Below are 13,562 nucleotides of genomic sequence, written 5' to 3'. Positions count from 1 at the left end.
AAAACAAGATGAAACTTTTATCGGAACCAACCAATTTTGACATGTATGGTTTAACGTTTCATATTGACCTTAACAACATTAAAAAATTAAATTACGCGATAAAATAGTCAAAATTAAAGCCTTCTTACAAAATTGGTCAAGGCGGATTTTACGCCCGATTTGTAAAATTCAAGTTATAAAAACCTTAGCATTACCTGTATTAAATCATGTTTGTGCCTTGCCAAATCCACCACATAAGATGTTAACAGAGATCAATTAACTATGTTTTAATAGTATATGGAATGGACCGCGAACTAGCAGTTCATTTTACTTAAAGAGTATCACAGGAGTTTGAAATTCTATCCATAAAGCTAATCTTATGGCTAAATAATAAAAAATATACCCCTATATAGTATATAGACTACAGGAAGGCGACGCATCAGACCCCGGACCCGCCCTTTTTCAAGTAAACACGGGAAATTTCCGGACAAACAGGTCTAATAATCAAGAGGCCGGTGAAAGAAACTAGGAACACTGCTTACCGCGAACAACCTTCCTCTTAATTCACAATTATTATTACACTTTCCGCTCATCGTCGGATCAATTGCGTGTTATTGTTGTTTTTAGGCTAGATTGCACTCTACCGGCACGCAGTTGTTAACCGCTATCGGCAAAGCGAGGGTTTGGGGCGGTAGCCCCCCGATACTAAGGAAATATATAGGAGAAAAGGGGTCATTAGGTGTTGCGTTAGGTGTTAGGTGTTGCGCGCTTAGCAATGATACAATCATACGCTCTTCCATTCTTTTTTACGTACCGGTAAGGTGCAATCGTCCCGTTTTTTTATTCACTGGCAATCTGCTTATGTACTTTCACTTCGATAACAAAAACAGCAAGAAATATATTCTTTATTTTATATGTTATAATAAATACTCCTTTAAATTAATATTCTGTGTTTGTTTTTATTTGTCAGTTATTAAAATGTTTATTTTATTCGAAGATGTTGTTGTTGTTGTAAAGACGTAAACAAAGGGCACGGAACCCAATGATCATGAAGTGGGAAATTTGAAAATTGGACAATTTCATAGCGAGTGGTGTTTTATCATGGCCAGTTTTCTAAGAATAGCTATATGGTATGCTTTCTCCGTGTTTTTATGTCAAGTTAGGTGTTAAACTGACCAATTCTATGTGAAACACAAAGATATCCCATAATTGGATAACACTCTATGACTTAATTCCGTACAGGGACCCAAAACGTGAAATAATTCTGATGTTTCTTTTTAATAATGATTTCATGGACTCGTGCTAACTGTCAGCTGAATCCCTAAAATATATTCTTGGCACACTGTCAGGGTCGTATCGACCTCAGGGGGAGGGGGCGTGGATCCTCATCTAAAGGAGACCTACGGGTGTGCGGCGAGCATGGCCACCTTTTTTAGCGCTCCGAGGTATATGAATAGTTTCCTTTTTAGAAAAGAGAGGCCTCATTTTTTTATATGGGTGTCTGATTTTAAATTTTGGCATACGGTATGAATCGCACAACTTTCGGACACGGATTGACTGCGACCTTGGTAGTCTACTAGAACCAAACCTAACGCCGCTAGTCACATGGATGTCTTCATAGACGAATTCGGCTAGGCTGTAACACATATTACTTGACTGTATTAACTTACCTTATGACCTGCAACGAATGTGATGACTAGTGACTGGAAAATGATATAGTTATTTTACAGTAAATAATAGCAAACACACTAAGTAAATATCACCATAGCTTTAATGATTACTATACACGCAAATGCTTTGCGAACATACTAGTACTCGTATTTGTTTACATAATGCATCATCAACATATAAAGTATATCCTGTCAAATAAAGCGATTATAGCCACTAAACAGTACATGTATATTAATGCATGCGTTTGAAATTTTATTCATAAAGCTAATTTAATTTCTATATAATAAAAATAGACCACTATATAGTCGGGGTCTAGTTTTTATTATTTAATAAAAATAGCACCCTCCCCTTATAGTCTCTATAGACTATAAAGGCTAACTTCTGGGTTATTATTATTGTCATATATGGTCTCTTTCGAGTGATATAATTCCAAGCACGATCGGACTCTTCCCTTGAACCGCTGATAGTTCAGCTTGGTTCCACAGGCACTTAAACCAGATAGACACAATCGTAAGGTCTACACCATCGGACATTGTACTTATTAAAAAATCAACATGTATGTTTTAATGCATACAGTAACGACACATCTAAACTGTCGTAGACAAACTGATAACTAACTGCTGAGGTCGATCACTATAGTCTTTACTGGGATCTGGTCAGGTTCCAAGCAGTTTGACGATTAAACAATAATTCTTCTGAATTTTGAGAACTTGGGAAAAAAACTTAAAACATAAATCTAAAGACATTTTAGCAGACGACATGGAGTTGGTTAATACATGTATGACGACACACTCTGACATATGTATATATTTTACGATGGGAATAATAAACGGGACGATTGCACTTTACCGGTACGTAAAAAAGAATGGAAAAGCGTATAATTTTATCGTTGCTAAGCGCGCAACACCTAACACCTAACGCAACACATAATAATCCTTTTTATCCTATATATTTCATAAGTATCGGGGGGCTACCGCCCCAAACCCTCGCTTTGCCGATAGTGGTAAACAACTGCGTGCCGGTAGAGTGCAATCTAGCCTAAAAAACAACAACACGCAATTGATCCGACGATGAGCGGAACGTGTTAAATAATTGTGAATTTTGAGGAAGGTAGTTCACGGTAAGCAGTGATCCTAGTTTCTTTCACCGGCCTCTTGATTTTTAGACCATGGGTCGATGTAGGGTACCCTGTTTGTCCAGTAATTTCCCGTGTTTACTGGAAAAAGGGCGGGTCCGGGGTCTGATGCGTTGCGTTCCTGTAGTCTATATACTATATAGGGGTATATTTTTTTATTGTTTAGCCATTAGATTAGCTTTATGGATAGAATTTCAAACTCCTGTGGGAGTATGCAGAAGGAGCTTACAAATGATTGATTTGTTTGCTTATGTACAAGCTCTGAATTGGTCATGGTCACGAAGAATTGCCACTGGAAATGGAAAATGGATACATATTGTTAATACAAAAATTTATGTTAAAAATAATGTAATTGTGGAAGTCACTATCCTGAAACCTTAATAAACAATACAGTGAGTTAAGAGTTTATACCTATGATTCTATGTATAATCCTATATTGAAACCACTGCAAATTCGTATCATGTGTAATAAGAACAGGCAAATCGAAAATATGTCGCCATTATTTTGTTTCAATAAAATTCAAAATATTCGACCATTTATCTATTCATATTGGCGAATACTCATCATTGGTAATCATTTCGTTTATAGGATTCATAACAAAATGAATTTTGGAAAGACACATTAAACTCTATTGTTGAATTTTGTAAAAAAAAGAACCATTTACAAATCAGTTTTTGCTTCAAAATCTATTATTCTATAACCCAGACATAACACTTGGTATCACAAGTTTTGTTTGAAAAAAGGCGTTCATTTTGTCGGTGACTTGATGCACAACCCTCAAAATTTAACCTTGTACAGTTATGACGATTTTTGCAAAGTATTTAACTTCAATCCGAACTATTAACTATTCTTATGAATTATTAATGCAGTTAATAGGTACATGAAGCTCAAAAAATCTAATGGAACTTGCTTTGCAAAGCCTTTTATTCCCAATAGCCTTACATCTATCTTAGACAACACAAAAGGTACAAAACCTTTGAACGCAATAATGACCAAAGATGAGTCTTCGCCAATGTGCAAAGAATATTTTTTAATTTATTGATACAAAAGAATGGCAACATATTTCGAAATGCCTTTTCTTATTACACAGGCTACACGTTTTCATTGGTTTTAATATAGAATTATACATAGAATCATAAATACAAACTCGTTTGCATTTAGAATATGATATGTAACTTGAGCAAACTGCACTTTTTGTCAACCTGAATCTGAAACTATCGAACATTTCTTTTAGGAATGTAAGCACGTCAATAAATTAATAGTGGGATTGTTTTCTGGATGTAATCATTTCTCGATGCCCCCCCCCCCCCCCCCTTTATACAAAGGCATGCAAATACAATCGGACCATCAAACCTTATATTTATTTTGATCAAAATGCATATTTGTAATTGTAAAATGAACAAAACTAGAGCCACTCTTTAAGCGGCTATTTCACACCTGTCCTTACATGTCAATGCACTGAAGGAAATTAACTATGTTAATGATATGCGTCAAGGTAATGAATAGGAATTCCCCTTTTTCAGTAGTTGTGGTAAAATAAGTTATGTAATTATCACATTTCTCTTTGGCTTATATAGTTTGTATTGTTATCTACAAGTAGATATTGTGAAAATGTATGATTTTGCGATGTATAATGCATTTATTGTTCGTTAACTCTGTACGATGTAGAGTAGGTTAGCCCTCGGCCCACACACACCTATTCACGAGGAGAATACAATACATTGAACGGTACTTCTTTCATTGTTTTGATTTTGAACGAATCGTTTATCTTCACGTACATACTCGTCACAATATCGGAGCGACGATCTTTTACAAATTAAGGCGAACATACGCGAAATTTATAACTGCTCTAAGGCCTTTAATTTACGTCCATAGTCATGTGCTGTCAATGCTTCTCTTCGCATGACCGATCTGTTCAAAACATTTGTAAACGCGCCCACTAGAATTTATAGGTACACTGTTAACCGTTGGTAGATGCATTCAAAACACATTTAAACAGTCTACACTGTTTAAATCGATTCGCTGACGTGAAACCGGAGTGGATATACTGAACGAGTTTACATGGTTGTTAAGACATTATACACTTCCGTCCTAATTTCAGTTACTACATTTATCATGGACCGTATATATATGTTATTTGTTGTACTGTCTTGCTTCCTGTCAGGTAAGGACCATTATATTATGTATGTGATTTCTATAGTTTTCCATTTTGATTGAAATATGTGAACGTTAAATAATAACATACCTCGATCGTCATAAGGAATGTTGTTTAAAGCAAAATTGGATATAAACGTATCATATATCTATTTTTTTCTTGGTTTCGATTTTAATTTTATCTACGCATGTGCACACAATTAAAAGATTGCATGCAAACAATGTTTATACCTTGGTAATACAACTTAAACCAATTCGGTCTTTTCGTAATTAAGAAGTTGTCTCCCATTCGAGAAGGTATCACGAGTATCCCGGGTAAAAAGCGGTCCGTCTAAAATGCGTATATGACTCATATCCGTGAAAATGTCATTATTAAGGAAAAATTCATTTGAAATATCCCTTATCCTCATGCCGATATAGGGTAAATGATTGCGTTTATAACTCAACACTCAAGTTTCAAACAATTGTATTACACAGTTTAAAACGATTGTTATGGCGGTTGGTACCAATAAATCTTACATAGAAATATAGATAAAAATTAATCTTCTTCGTTTCCATAAATCGATCATCGTTTATAGTTAATTATGTATGATATATTTGCATGTGGGTGTGTTGCAAAACCTTGCCTTATAATATACCGTCAATAAAACATTGAAACACTGAACCATTGTTATAGGTTAACTTATGCTTCTCAAAATGAGTAACTATTGTTTTTGTAGTTGAAAACAGTTAATATTTAAAAATTTAGATGGTGTATTTTAGATATCTACATAACTGTCATAAAACAATACAATACTCGTCACCACAAAGGAATTCTAATGAACTAATCCCCAAAACAGATGATGTTGCTAATTAGTGGGTTAAACATAAATTATTGTGGGCTGTAAAGTGTTTGTGCCTGGATGTATAATTGTTCAGCTAATGATGTAATTTAAACCAAATTTACATTTATTCATTTTCGCAATGCCGACTTGCTAATCTACATTTTGTTAAGTACTGCAATTGCAATTATTATTTTTATTCATTATTGGTATGCAATCAAAATTATTTAAGATATTTTATTTTGTTTTTCATAATATGTTATCGTCAACAAGCCAACGGTTACACATTATTACGCAAAGCACAAGTTGTTGACAGCCTATACCGTACACTGATAGAAATCAAGGCCGAACATGCAAAAAAAACACTCCAAGCACGCGCTTGAAACAAAAAGTTCAGCCAATAGATTTAGCATCTTGTTGAAAATCTCATGTTTTATCATTGACCGCGGCAAAATACTGGTAAACAAGTACACAATTTTATCAGGCCTATTTTCTAGCACAATAAATATAAACTTCACAAAAAAGATAAATACATAATTAATAATGTGACCACATAGTGTAACAACGTTGAGTGATTTGATAAGTGGAATTCTGTCGATCTATTTTAGATCCATCTAGTACAAAATTGAAATTATGCAACCTCGTGTTTACTTTAAAAACATGGTTTTTGCTGATGTTTTTGATAAAGAGCTCATAAAAATAGTATTTTTATAGTTATGTATACACATACGTGTCTGCTTATTTATGTTCTACAGTTAGCGTATGTGTGAAATTATATGATATTAATGAAAAGAAGAACAAGTTATCAATGGGCAAGCCGTCTGACTGATTTTTTTGCTGGATTAAGTGAGCTATTAGCTTCAATTACAGTGATATATTAGGATTAATACTTAGTTTCAAGTCGTTTGTTCGGTGTTTCAAATCACGCGTAATTCGCGCTCGTTATTGTATCCCTTGGCTCACGCATATTAAGTTTCGGTCATTGATTATTTGACAACAAGCTATGACCAACAATTATTATTTCTTATGAAACGTTTAACTTTTGTGTAAACATAAGTATGAATAACATCATAACATGTTTGTATTTGAGACAATTACTCTCCAATTTGTACCATTCAATTTAGATAGAGCTCGTCTTTGAATCTTTATTTCATGTTTGATTTCCCGGAATTCTTCAAAACAATAAAGCACTACAATATGGCTCCTCCGATAATTATTGCAGAATAATTTAAACGTGATGACCCTCCTTTATTTATATCAAATATCGTTTATATATCTGACTCTGCAATTAGATAATATGATTATTCGTTAACCCTCAAGCTCAGTTGAGCGCTTAACTTCTAATCCTTGCTCTGAAAAAGACGTATGCAAGCATTAATCATAACTGACCGTTGACAACCTTTCTTCTTCGATCTAATCTGGGATTCAAGAAGAGAACCTTTCAGATTTTGGCATAAGACTGTGTACCTATTTTCAGAAAAAAATAATATGTTAAATTGCAGTGATTACGCCGGCGACATAAGTGACTTATGTTCTTCGCAAACACATGTTTTTCATTTTAACGTACTCTGTGTCTTTCGCACAAGGCATATAGCATTTCAACAAAACATCATGTTCTTAACTCAGAGCAAAGAAATTCCCAAGGCCATTTATGGTCTATTGTATCTTGAAATGCCTCCCTAAAATCTATAACATTGCATATCTTAATATACGGATAAAAAATAGCCGTTGTATTGTTCAGTACGTTGCATTTGGCATATTATTCATTTCAGGCGTGATTGGCGGGACAATTTGTGACGATACCTTCACCTATTGCAGCGACGGGTGTTGCAGCGACTACACTTATGGCTATAAGCGAGAAATTTGCTGCGACTTGGTTTTTGAGAGGTATATGATTACGACTTTATGGAGAGGTACTAGTTTGCGCAACAATCTACGATTAAGCAACTTTCGGAGTATTATTTGTTCATGATGACCCTAAAGCGGTAATGATTTTTCTTTCTATGTTACTTACGGCTGGTACCGCCTATTGGTGCAATCACAGTGATTGAATTTGCGGTAACACTTTTATTACTGTTAAAATGCCTTACCTCTGAAAATTCAGCGGCTGTGGGTTTTCCTCAGTCATATGGTACCAATTTGATTATCACTAAAATATATCGACGGTACTTGAAATCACCAGGCGTAACAACTTGTCATCATTGTTCAACGTTATTTTTATGTATGCATTGCAGGTACTAGTATGGTTCAGTGTTTACATTCACACCATTTTGCATTTTTTTGCAATCCGATTTTCAAATCTAATTAAGTCGACATTTTGAATTCTCATCCATCGAACATCTTCTTCAGTTGTATATTTTCAAGGAGGTGTGCAAATGTGTTCATCTTGATCACGGAAAATTATTGCTTTCCAATTTGGAACCCTGACCTGCTGTAAACTTTGCCCAAGCCAGTACCGCACAACACATGTTTAAGTATGCCGTGTGTTTGCTTTGGTCAAGACGGCTAAAACAAATAAGTTGTCTAGCCTAATTGTAGGGCTGGTAGCAATTCGGCAAATAACGTTTGAAATCTTTGGCTCATTCATTGTAATCCTACATGGCGCTGATATATTGATCTGTAGACCCAATAACTACCCATCAATAAGAAAGTGGCTCGGATAGAAAACGTAGTATGTGTTACTTTTAGAAACAAAACAATATTAAATATAATATACACAGATTTTCGTTCGTGGTGATATTAAGTATTTTATCAATTTTGTGAAAACATTCTACACATTTCCCTCGCGCTAGCGCTCATAAATATATAGTTAACGTATTACTTAATTGATAACATATTTCATAATATTACCCCGACATTAAACAAACACATGATTATATATTGAATTGGCATATTGCAGCTACAACAGCATTGCTGTGATTGTTGGAGCAACAATTGGTGGTGTCATATTGCTTCTGGTAATTGTATCTGTAATCGTCTGCGTTGTCTGCTGCGTGAAAAAGAATCGGGCTCAGAATGGTCACGTGATGGCTGGGCATCCCGCGGTTTATGCCGGTTAGTTGCCTTTCATCCTTGATTTGGAAGTCTTTAAAGGAGAAGTTTTGTTTTCAGAAGATTTGTTGTTTGTACATACAATGGCGTGCTAGCAATAATTCCCTTAAAGTATACGCAACATAATGTAACGCCGTCTATTAGCCCTTGGTGGACAACATTAGGGCCGGCTAGCTCCGTTGGAAGATCGCTGTAGTACAAATCCGATAAGTACGTGGTTAGATTCGTGAAACGACCACATTGTAAATGTGGGGAACTGTCTTGAAATTATAAATATGATTTGAGAAGGACAGTTGTCAGTTTATGGCGTAAGAATGAGCAGTTGATATTTGAAAACCAGCTGAACTAGAAATAGTGTGAGTTTGTAAAATGACCACCGTACTGCGAAAACTCTATATAACAACCAAGAAAGAGCCAGAAATATTGCACTAAACATACCTATGGGTGAACTTGATTCCAGTATACGCCCCTCTTACATTTTGGTGGGTCTGGAATGTAATAAAATTGTCATTAAGAAACGTTTCACGTAAACTTAAATGTTTTCATATTGCAAATTTTATACCATCTTACAAATATGTATTTGAACAAGTTTGATACAGATCTATAGAAAACGAAACAATTAACTCTGAGCGTTCAGCTTTAATTCTATAAACGACGACAGTTTTATAACACACAGGGATATGTATGGCTAACTCATTTACACTGGTGTTCTATAAAACGTCAAGCTCTTTGGCAGTGATGTGTTTTAAACTGGTATATCTGTAGAAACATTGGTTGACACAAGACCTTTACCTGCTTGTTATTCAAGATTGTGTTTTTTAAATACTCATCATTTTAAAATATGTTTCTCCCTAACATTTGTACTATGCCATAAATATTGTCCCTTTTGAATTTATAATTTTCTCGTAAATACAGACACAGTAAGCAGTTCTTTATTGGCTAATGATATTTCAATACAGTAACATACAGTAATTCTTGAAATGAACATCAAACTAATTTTAATAAAGAACATTACTTCAGAAATATTCTCTGTATTGGTGAATTATTCCTCCAGCAGCTGGAGTTTCACTTCTTTATATTAAGTGAACACAGCACAGTGTAGTCACTTACACTGCTTAAAGTTTAATATCCGACTATTGTTCAAAATAAAGAAGCTTGTGCGTCGTTTCAGACTCCTCCTTCTATGTGTGTAATCCGGCTAAATCTTAGGATTATAAAAAGTATACACATGCATTATTAAACATGTACTTTAGATGCTGGAGTAGCTAAGGTGATCGTCTTTTAATAACAAAATCACCGGTTCGTGTCCTGTTTTGCTATTTTTTGTTGTTATTTCATTCTATTCGGTCTATTAAACTCGTCTTATCACCGATGTGTAAATAAATTGAGTTAAAGCTTTCATTTACACACTTCGAACATGCCAAACTATGTGAAAAAGTCCCTTTATAACAATATGGCTGATTATTTGTGTTATAACAGGGGCGTATCCTATGCAAACTATGAACATGCAACCAGGAGTAAACCAGTGGCAACAGCAGCCATCCACCAACATACAACAGGGGTTTAACCAGTGGAAACAAATACCTTCGTCTAACATGCAACAAGGAGGCAACCAGTGGCAGCTGCCACAACCACCACCCTATGAACCAACGGCGCCACCTGCTATTCAACACTAGAACTGTTCATGGTGGTGATTGCATGGACAAAAGCGGATTGCGTGGTGTGACAGTACACAAGAGACGACGTCAGAAACCTTGTTTTCTATGCTATTTAGACAATTTATACATTAAAAAAAAGAATGGCAAGTTTATAGGCAGTTATCTTTGTCCTGTTATCCAATGCCTGTCCTTAGAAATAGATAGTAAACCTCCAGTTTATAAGTAAAGATAAACATTTATAATAAATTGAACTATGAAGACCCAACATGATATTTAATGGGAATCGCATGTTTATTTGTCTCCACAGAATCATAATGTTAAGAGTTATCGATGTTGAGTTTGAAAACTGTTTTCTTCGTTAAAAATATAATGGTGGTTTAAACCCATACATGTTTAACGAATTTGACTTAATGCGGCTAATAATATTGAAACGTCCTTTGGAGCGTTTCACTTTGAATTTTGATAATGTGTGCCAAAACAAGATCTTACATGTCAATGAGCAACTCATATGTAAATGTTATTGTTAATAAATGTTTTCATATCGATTAATTGTTTAATTAAAAAATATGTACTTTTATACAAGAGTTAAAATTTAACATGTCGTAGTGCTCTAGGGGCGTTTGGTCATGTGTTGGAAAACAAAATATACACATGATCGATTTGTATAGCTATTGTACGTGCACTGCATGCGCCCGGAAAGATCCGGGATTCGCCACGAACAGTTTCAACTACCCTTAGCTATTTGAAGTATTTTTTAACACATACATGAACATACATATTCGTTTCAAAATCACAACTATAACTTTATTTCACTTTTGTATGGCAATGTCGAACACGTTATTTCCACCCACAGGCGATGATTGGCTTAAAATTATAATTAAGTCGGACGATTGGATTTGATACTTTAACAGAATATCTTTTTTTGTGCATACCTTCTGCGCTCTTCGAACGCTCGATATCGACATCATTCGAAAAGCCGTTCCTTAAGACCATAGTGAGCGCAAACACTGAAATATCCATTTACACCTTTGTTGACGGATTATTCTCGATCACCTCTGTGCTTTAGTATAATATTTTCTGGTCACAGTTTGAAATTATGCCAACACCCATAATCGGTCAACTACCAGACGGTTGCTCGGAGTTGACGTCACGTCATAAAAAACTATTGTCGTCGATGCCATGCTTAATTTGTCATTTTGTTTGCTCATTTATTTCACAAATACAAACCATTATATTGTTTTAGATAATAAACTTGAGGACCTTTTCTTGTGATGAACATTTATACAAAAGCAAGTTTTCAATGCAACTAGCTTGGGATTTATACGTCTGGTCAAGCTCAGTTACTTAACTATCTAAAAAGCAATGACTTCGATTGACGGAATACTTCGGGTGATAATGGCGTGTGGTTACCGTATATACAGACCTAGGTCAGGATTATAGTTAGGACCAACGTAACTGAAACTAGAGCTGTATGTGGTATATGCAATAAGTTGTTACATTGAAACTTTTACCCAATGGCGTGACCAGTATTGAATTGACCATATTTGCATCATATTTATGTTGTGTAGATGATCAAATTAAAAGGTGACAAAACATATACAAAGCTTGTGATTGACTGGAAAAGAGTGTTACCTTATTGATCATGTTCAGTCGAAAAAATATCCTATTGCACAAGTTTGCATTCTGGTGAATATGTTTTCAAAATTTAATTATTATTGTATAAATACGCCTGAAATGTGCGAGGAACACATATTCCAAGTACATACTAAATTATGGAGTGAGAATTACATATGTAAAAGTCTTGTCTAAAAAAGAGTTGGGTAAATATAATTTTCAAATCAACACCATTCATTTAGGAAGAGAAAATGCACACACATAAGCCATGTTTGACGCTAACTTGCAGCTTACACTTCCCTGTTTTTCGAATGAATTTAAATACCATTTTCGTTGCATGGTGAGCTTCTTTGTTTAATCTTTATCTGTATGTATTGGAAAATTTTATATTTTGAAGTCCAAGCGTACTTTTGGTTTTAATGAATAAAGCAAACCGAGAGTTGAGAAAGACGATAAAAGATGTCAAGGAGGAGTCAATTGCAGAGACCAGTAAGCCAAAGACCACTGTATCAGCAGACACTGACGGCTTCTTCAGAACGATCCCAGACCAGAAACGGAATTACTTACGGCTAAGGTGGAGGGGGCAGTGCGCAGTCTTAAGGAAAGAAAATCGCCGGAACGGTCAACCTTTCTTCCAAGCTTATTAAGCCCGGGAGAAAATGTAAGAACTGAAACAATGACGACACAATGCCGCAAGATCTGGGAGGAAACATATTGGCCCAAAGAGTGGGCCCAGTCTCTGGCTATACCCCTGTCGGAAAACGGCAATCTCTAGCCATGCGAGGATCAGCTTCATCAGTCATCACAGTCAGTCATCACAGTAAAGTCATGCTATGCATCATCTTCAATCAAAGAACTTCTGGCCGAGGAACAAGCTGGATTCAGAAATTGGCGGAGCATAGTGAAACAAATCGTTAACTGCAGACTCATCATCTAGATACACTTGCAACACCAACGTGACCTCTTCCACAACTGTATCAACTTAAATAAAAAAATTCGACCGCGTGGGGCATGATTGTCTGTGGTTTGTTATGAAATGTACAACATTGACGAAGGGCATACTTAAGTCATCAAGAACTATATGAAAACGCCAGCAGTACAGACGTCTGAAAGGACAAAGTTGATACATTTTTTGTGGGCGGACGTCAGGGATATCTGCTCTCCCCCGTCTTGTTCAACCATTTCCTGTAGAGGATAATTCAGGAGGCTCTTAAAAAAAATAGCACGTCATCTATCTCCATCAGTGGAAGAACATAATCCAAATTGAGATTCGCTGATGATATTGATCTCATGGGTGGTACAAACAGCGAACTACAGGATATCACCAACAGATTATGAAAGAGCAGGTGCACACAGACGCAGGTCAGCACGGAACAGTCGAAGATCATGGGGAACAGTACAATCAACACCAGTACATACAACCATGAAGGACGAAAAGTAATGTGACCTGCTTCAATTACTTACGAATAACCTGTCCAA

The 13,562-nt window shown here is 35.5% G+C and overlaps 1 protein-coding gene and 1 long non-coding RNA gene across 3 annotated transcripts; one reads left to right on the top strand and one right to left on the bottom strand.

Annotated features, from left to right (window-relative positions):
- Window positions 1-4,676: 4,676 nt before the first annotated feature.
- LOC127873929 (uncharacterized) lies at window positions 4,677-11,014 on the top strand. Its single transcript, XM_052418038.1, has 4 exons — window positions 4,677-4,949; window positions 7,533-7,647; window positions 8,660-8,814; window positions 10,291-11,014. The coding sequence occupies exons 1-4, from the start codon at window positions 4,847-4,849 to the stop codon at window positions 10,485-10,487; spliced, it is 570 nt and encodes a 189-aa protein (XP_052273998.1). The 5' UTR covers window positions 4,677-4,846; the 3' UTR covers window positions 10,488-11,014.
- Window positions 8,666-11,610, bottom strand: LOC127873931 (uncharacterized). Of its 2 annotated transcripts, none has more exons than XR_008046441.1 (3): window positions 11,402-11,610; window positions 9,250-9,299; window positions 8,666-9,001 (listed from the first exon to the last, which is right to left on the bottom strand). It is a non-coding gene; the product is annotated as an uncharacterized LOC127873931 (long non-coding RNA). The 2 variants fall into 2 exon arrangements; XR_008046442.1 differs by having other exon boundaries at window positions 8,666-8,845.
- Between the last annotated feature and the right edge of the window lie 1,952 nt (window positions 11,611-13,562).

Source organism: Dreissena polymorpha, chromosome 3 (genome assembly GCF_020536995.1).
Source record: "Dreissena polymorpha isolate Duluth1 chromosome 3, UMN_Dpol_1.0, whole genome shotgun sequence".
Lineage (NCBI taxonomy): Eukaryota > Metazoa > Mollusca > Bivalvia > Myida > Dreissenidae > Dreissena > Dreissena polymorpha.
This window is presented reverse-complemented; position numbering and strand designations above follow the sequence as displayed.

Excerpts from the sequence above, each read along its gene's own strand:
- LOC127873929 (XM_052418038.1), top strand. The coding sequence starts at position 4,847 with ATGGTTGTTAAGACATTATACACTTCCGTCCTAATTTCAGTTACTACA. Across the intron at positions 4,950-7,532 it reads ACTGTCTTGCTTCCTGTCAG|GCGTGATTGGCGGGACAATT; the intron begins GTAAGGACCATT and ends TATTCATTTCAG. Across the intron at positions 7,648-8,659 it reads TGCGACTTGGTTTTTGAGAG|CTACAACAGCATTGCTGTGA; the intron begins GTATATGATTAC and ends GGCATATTGCAG.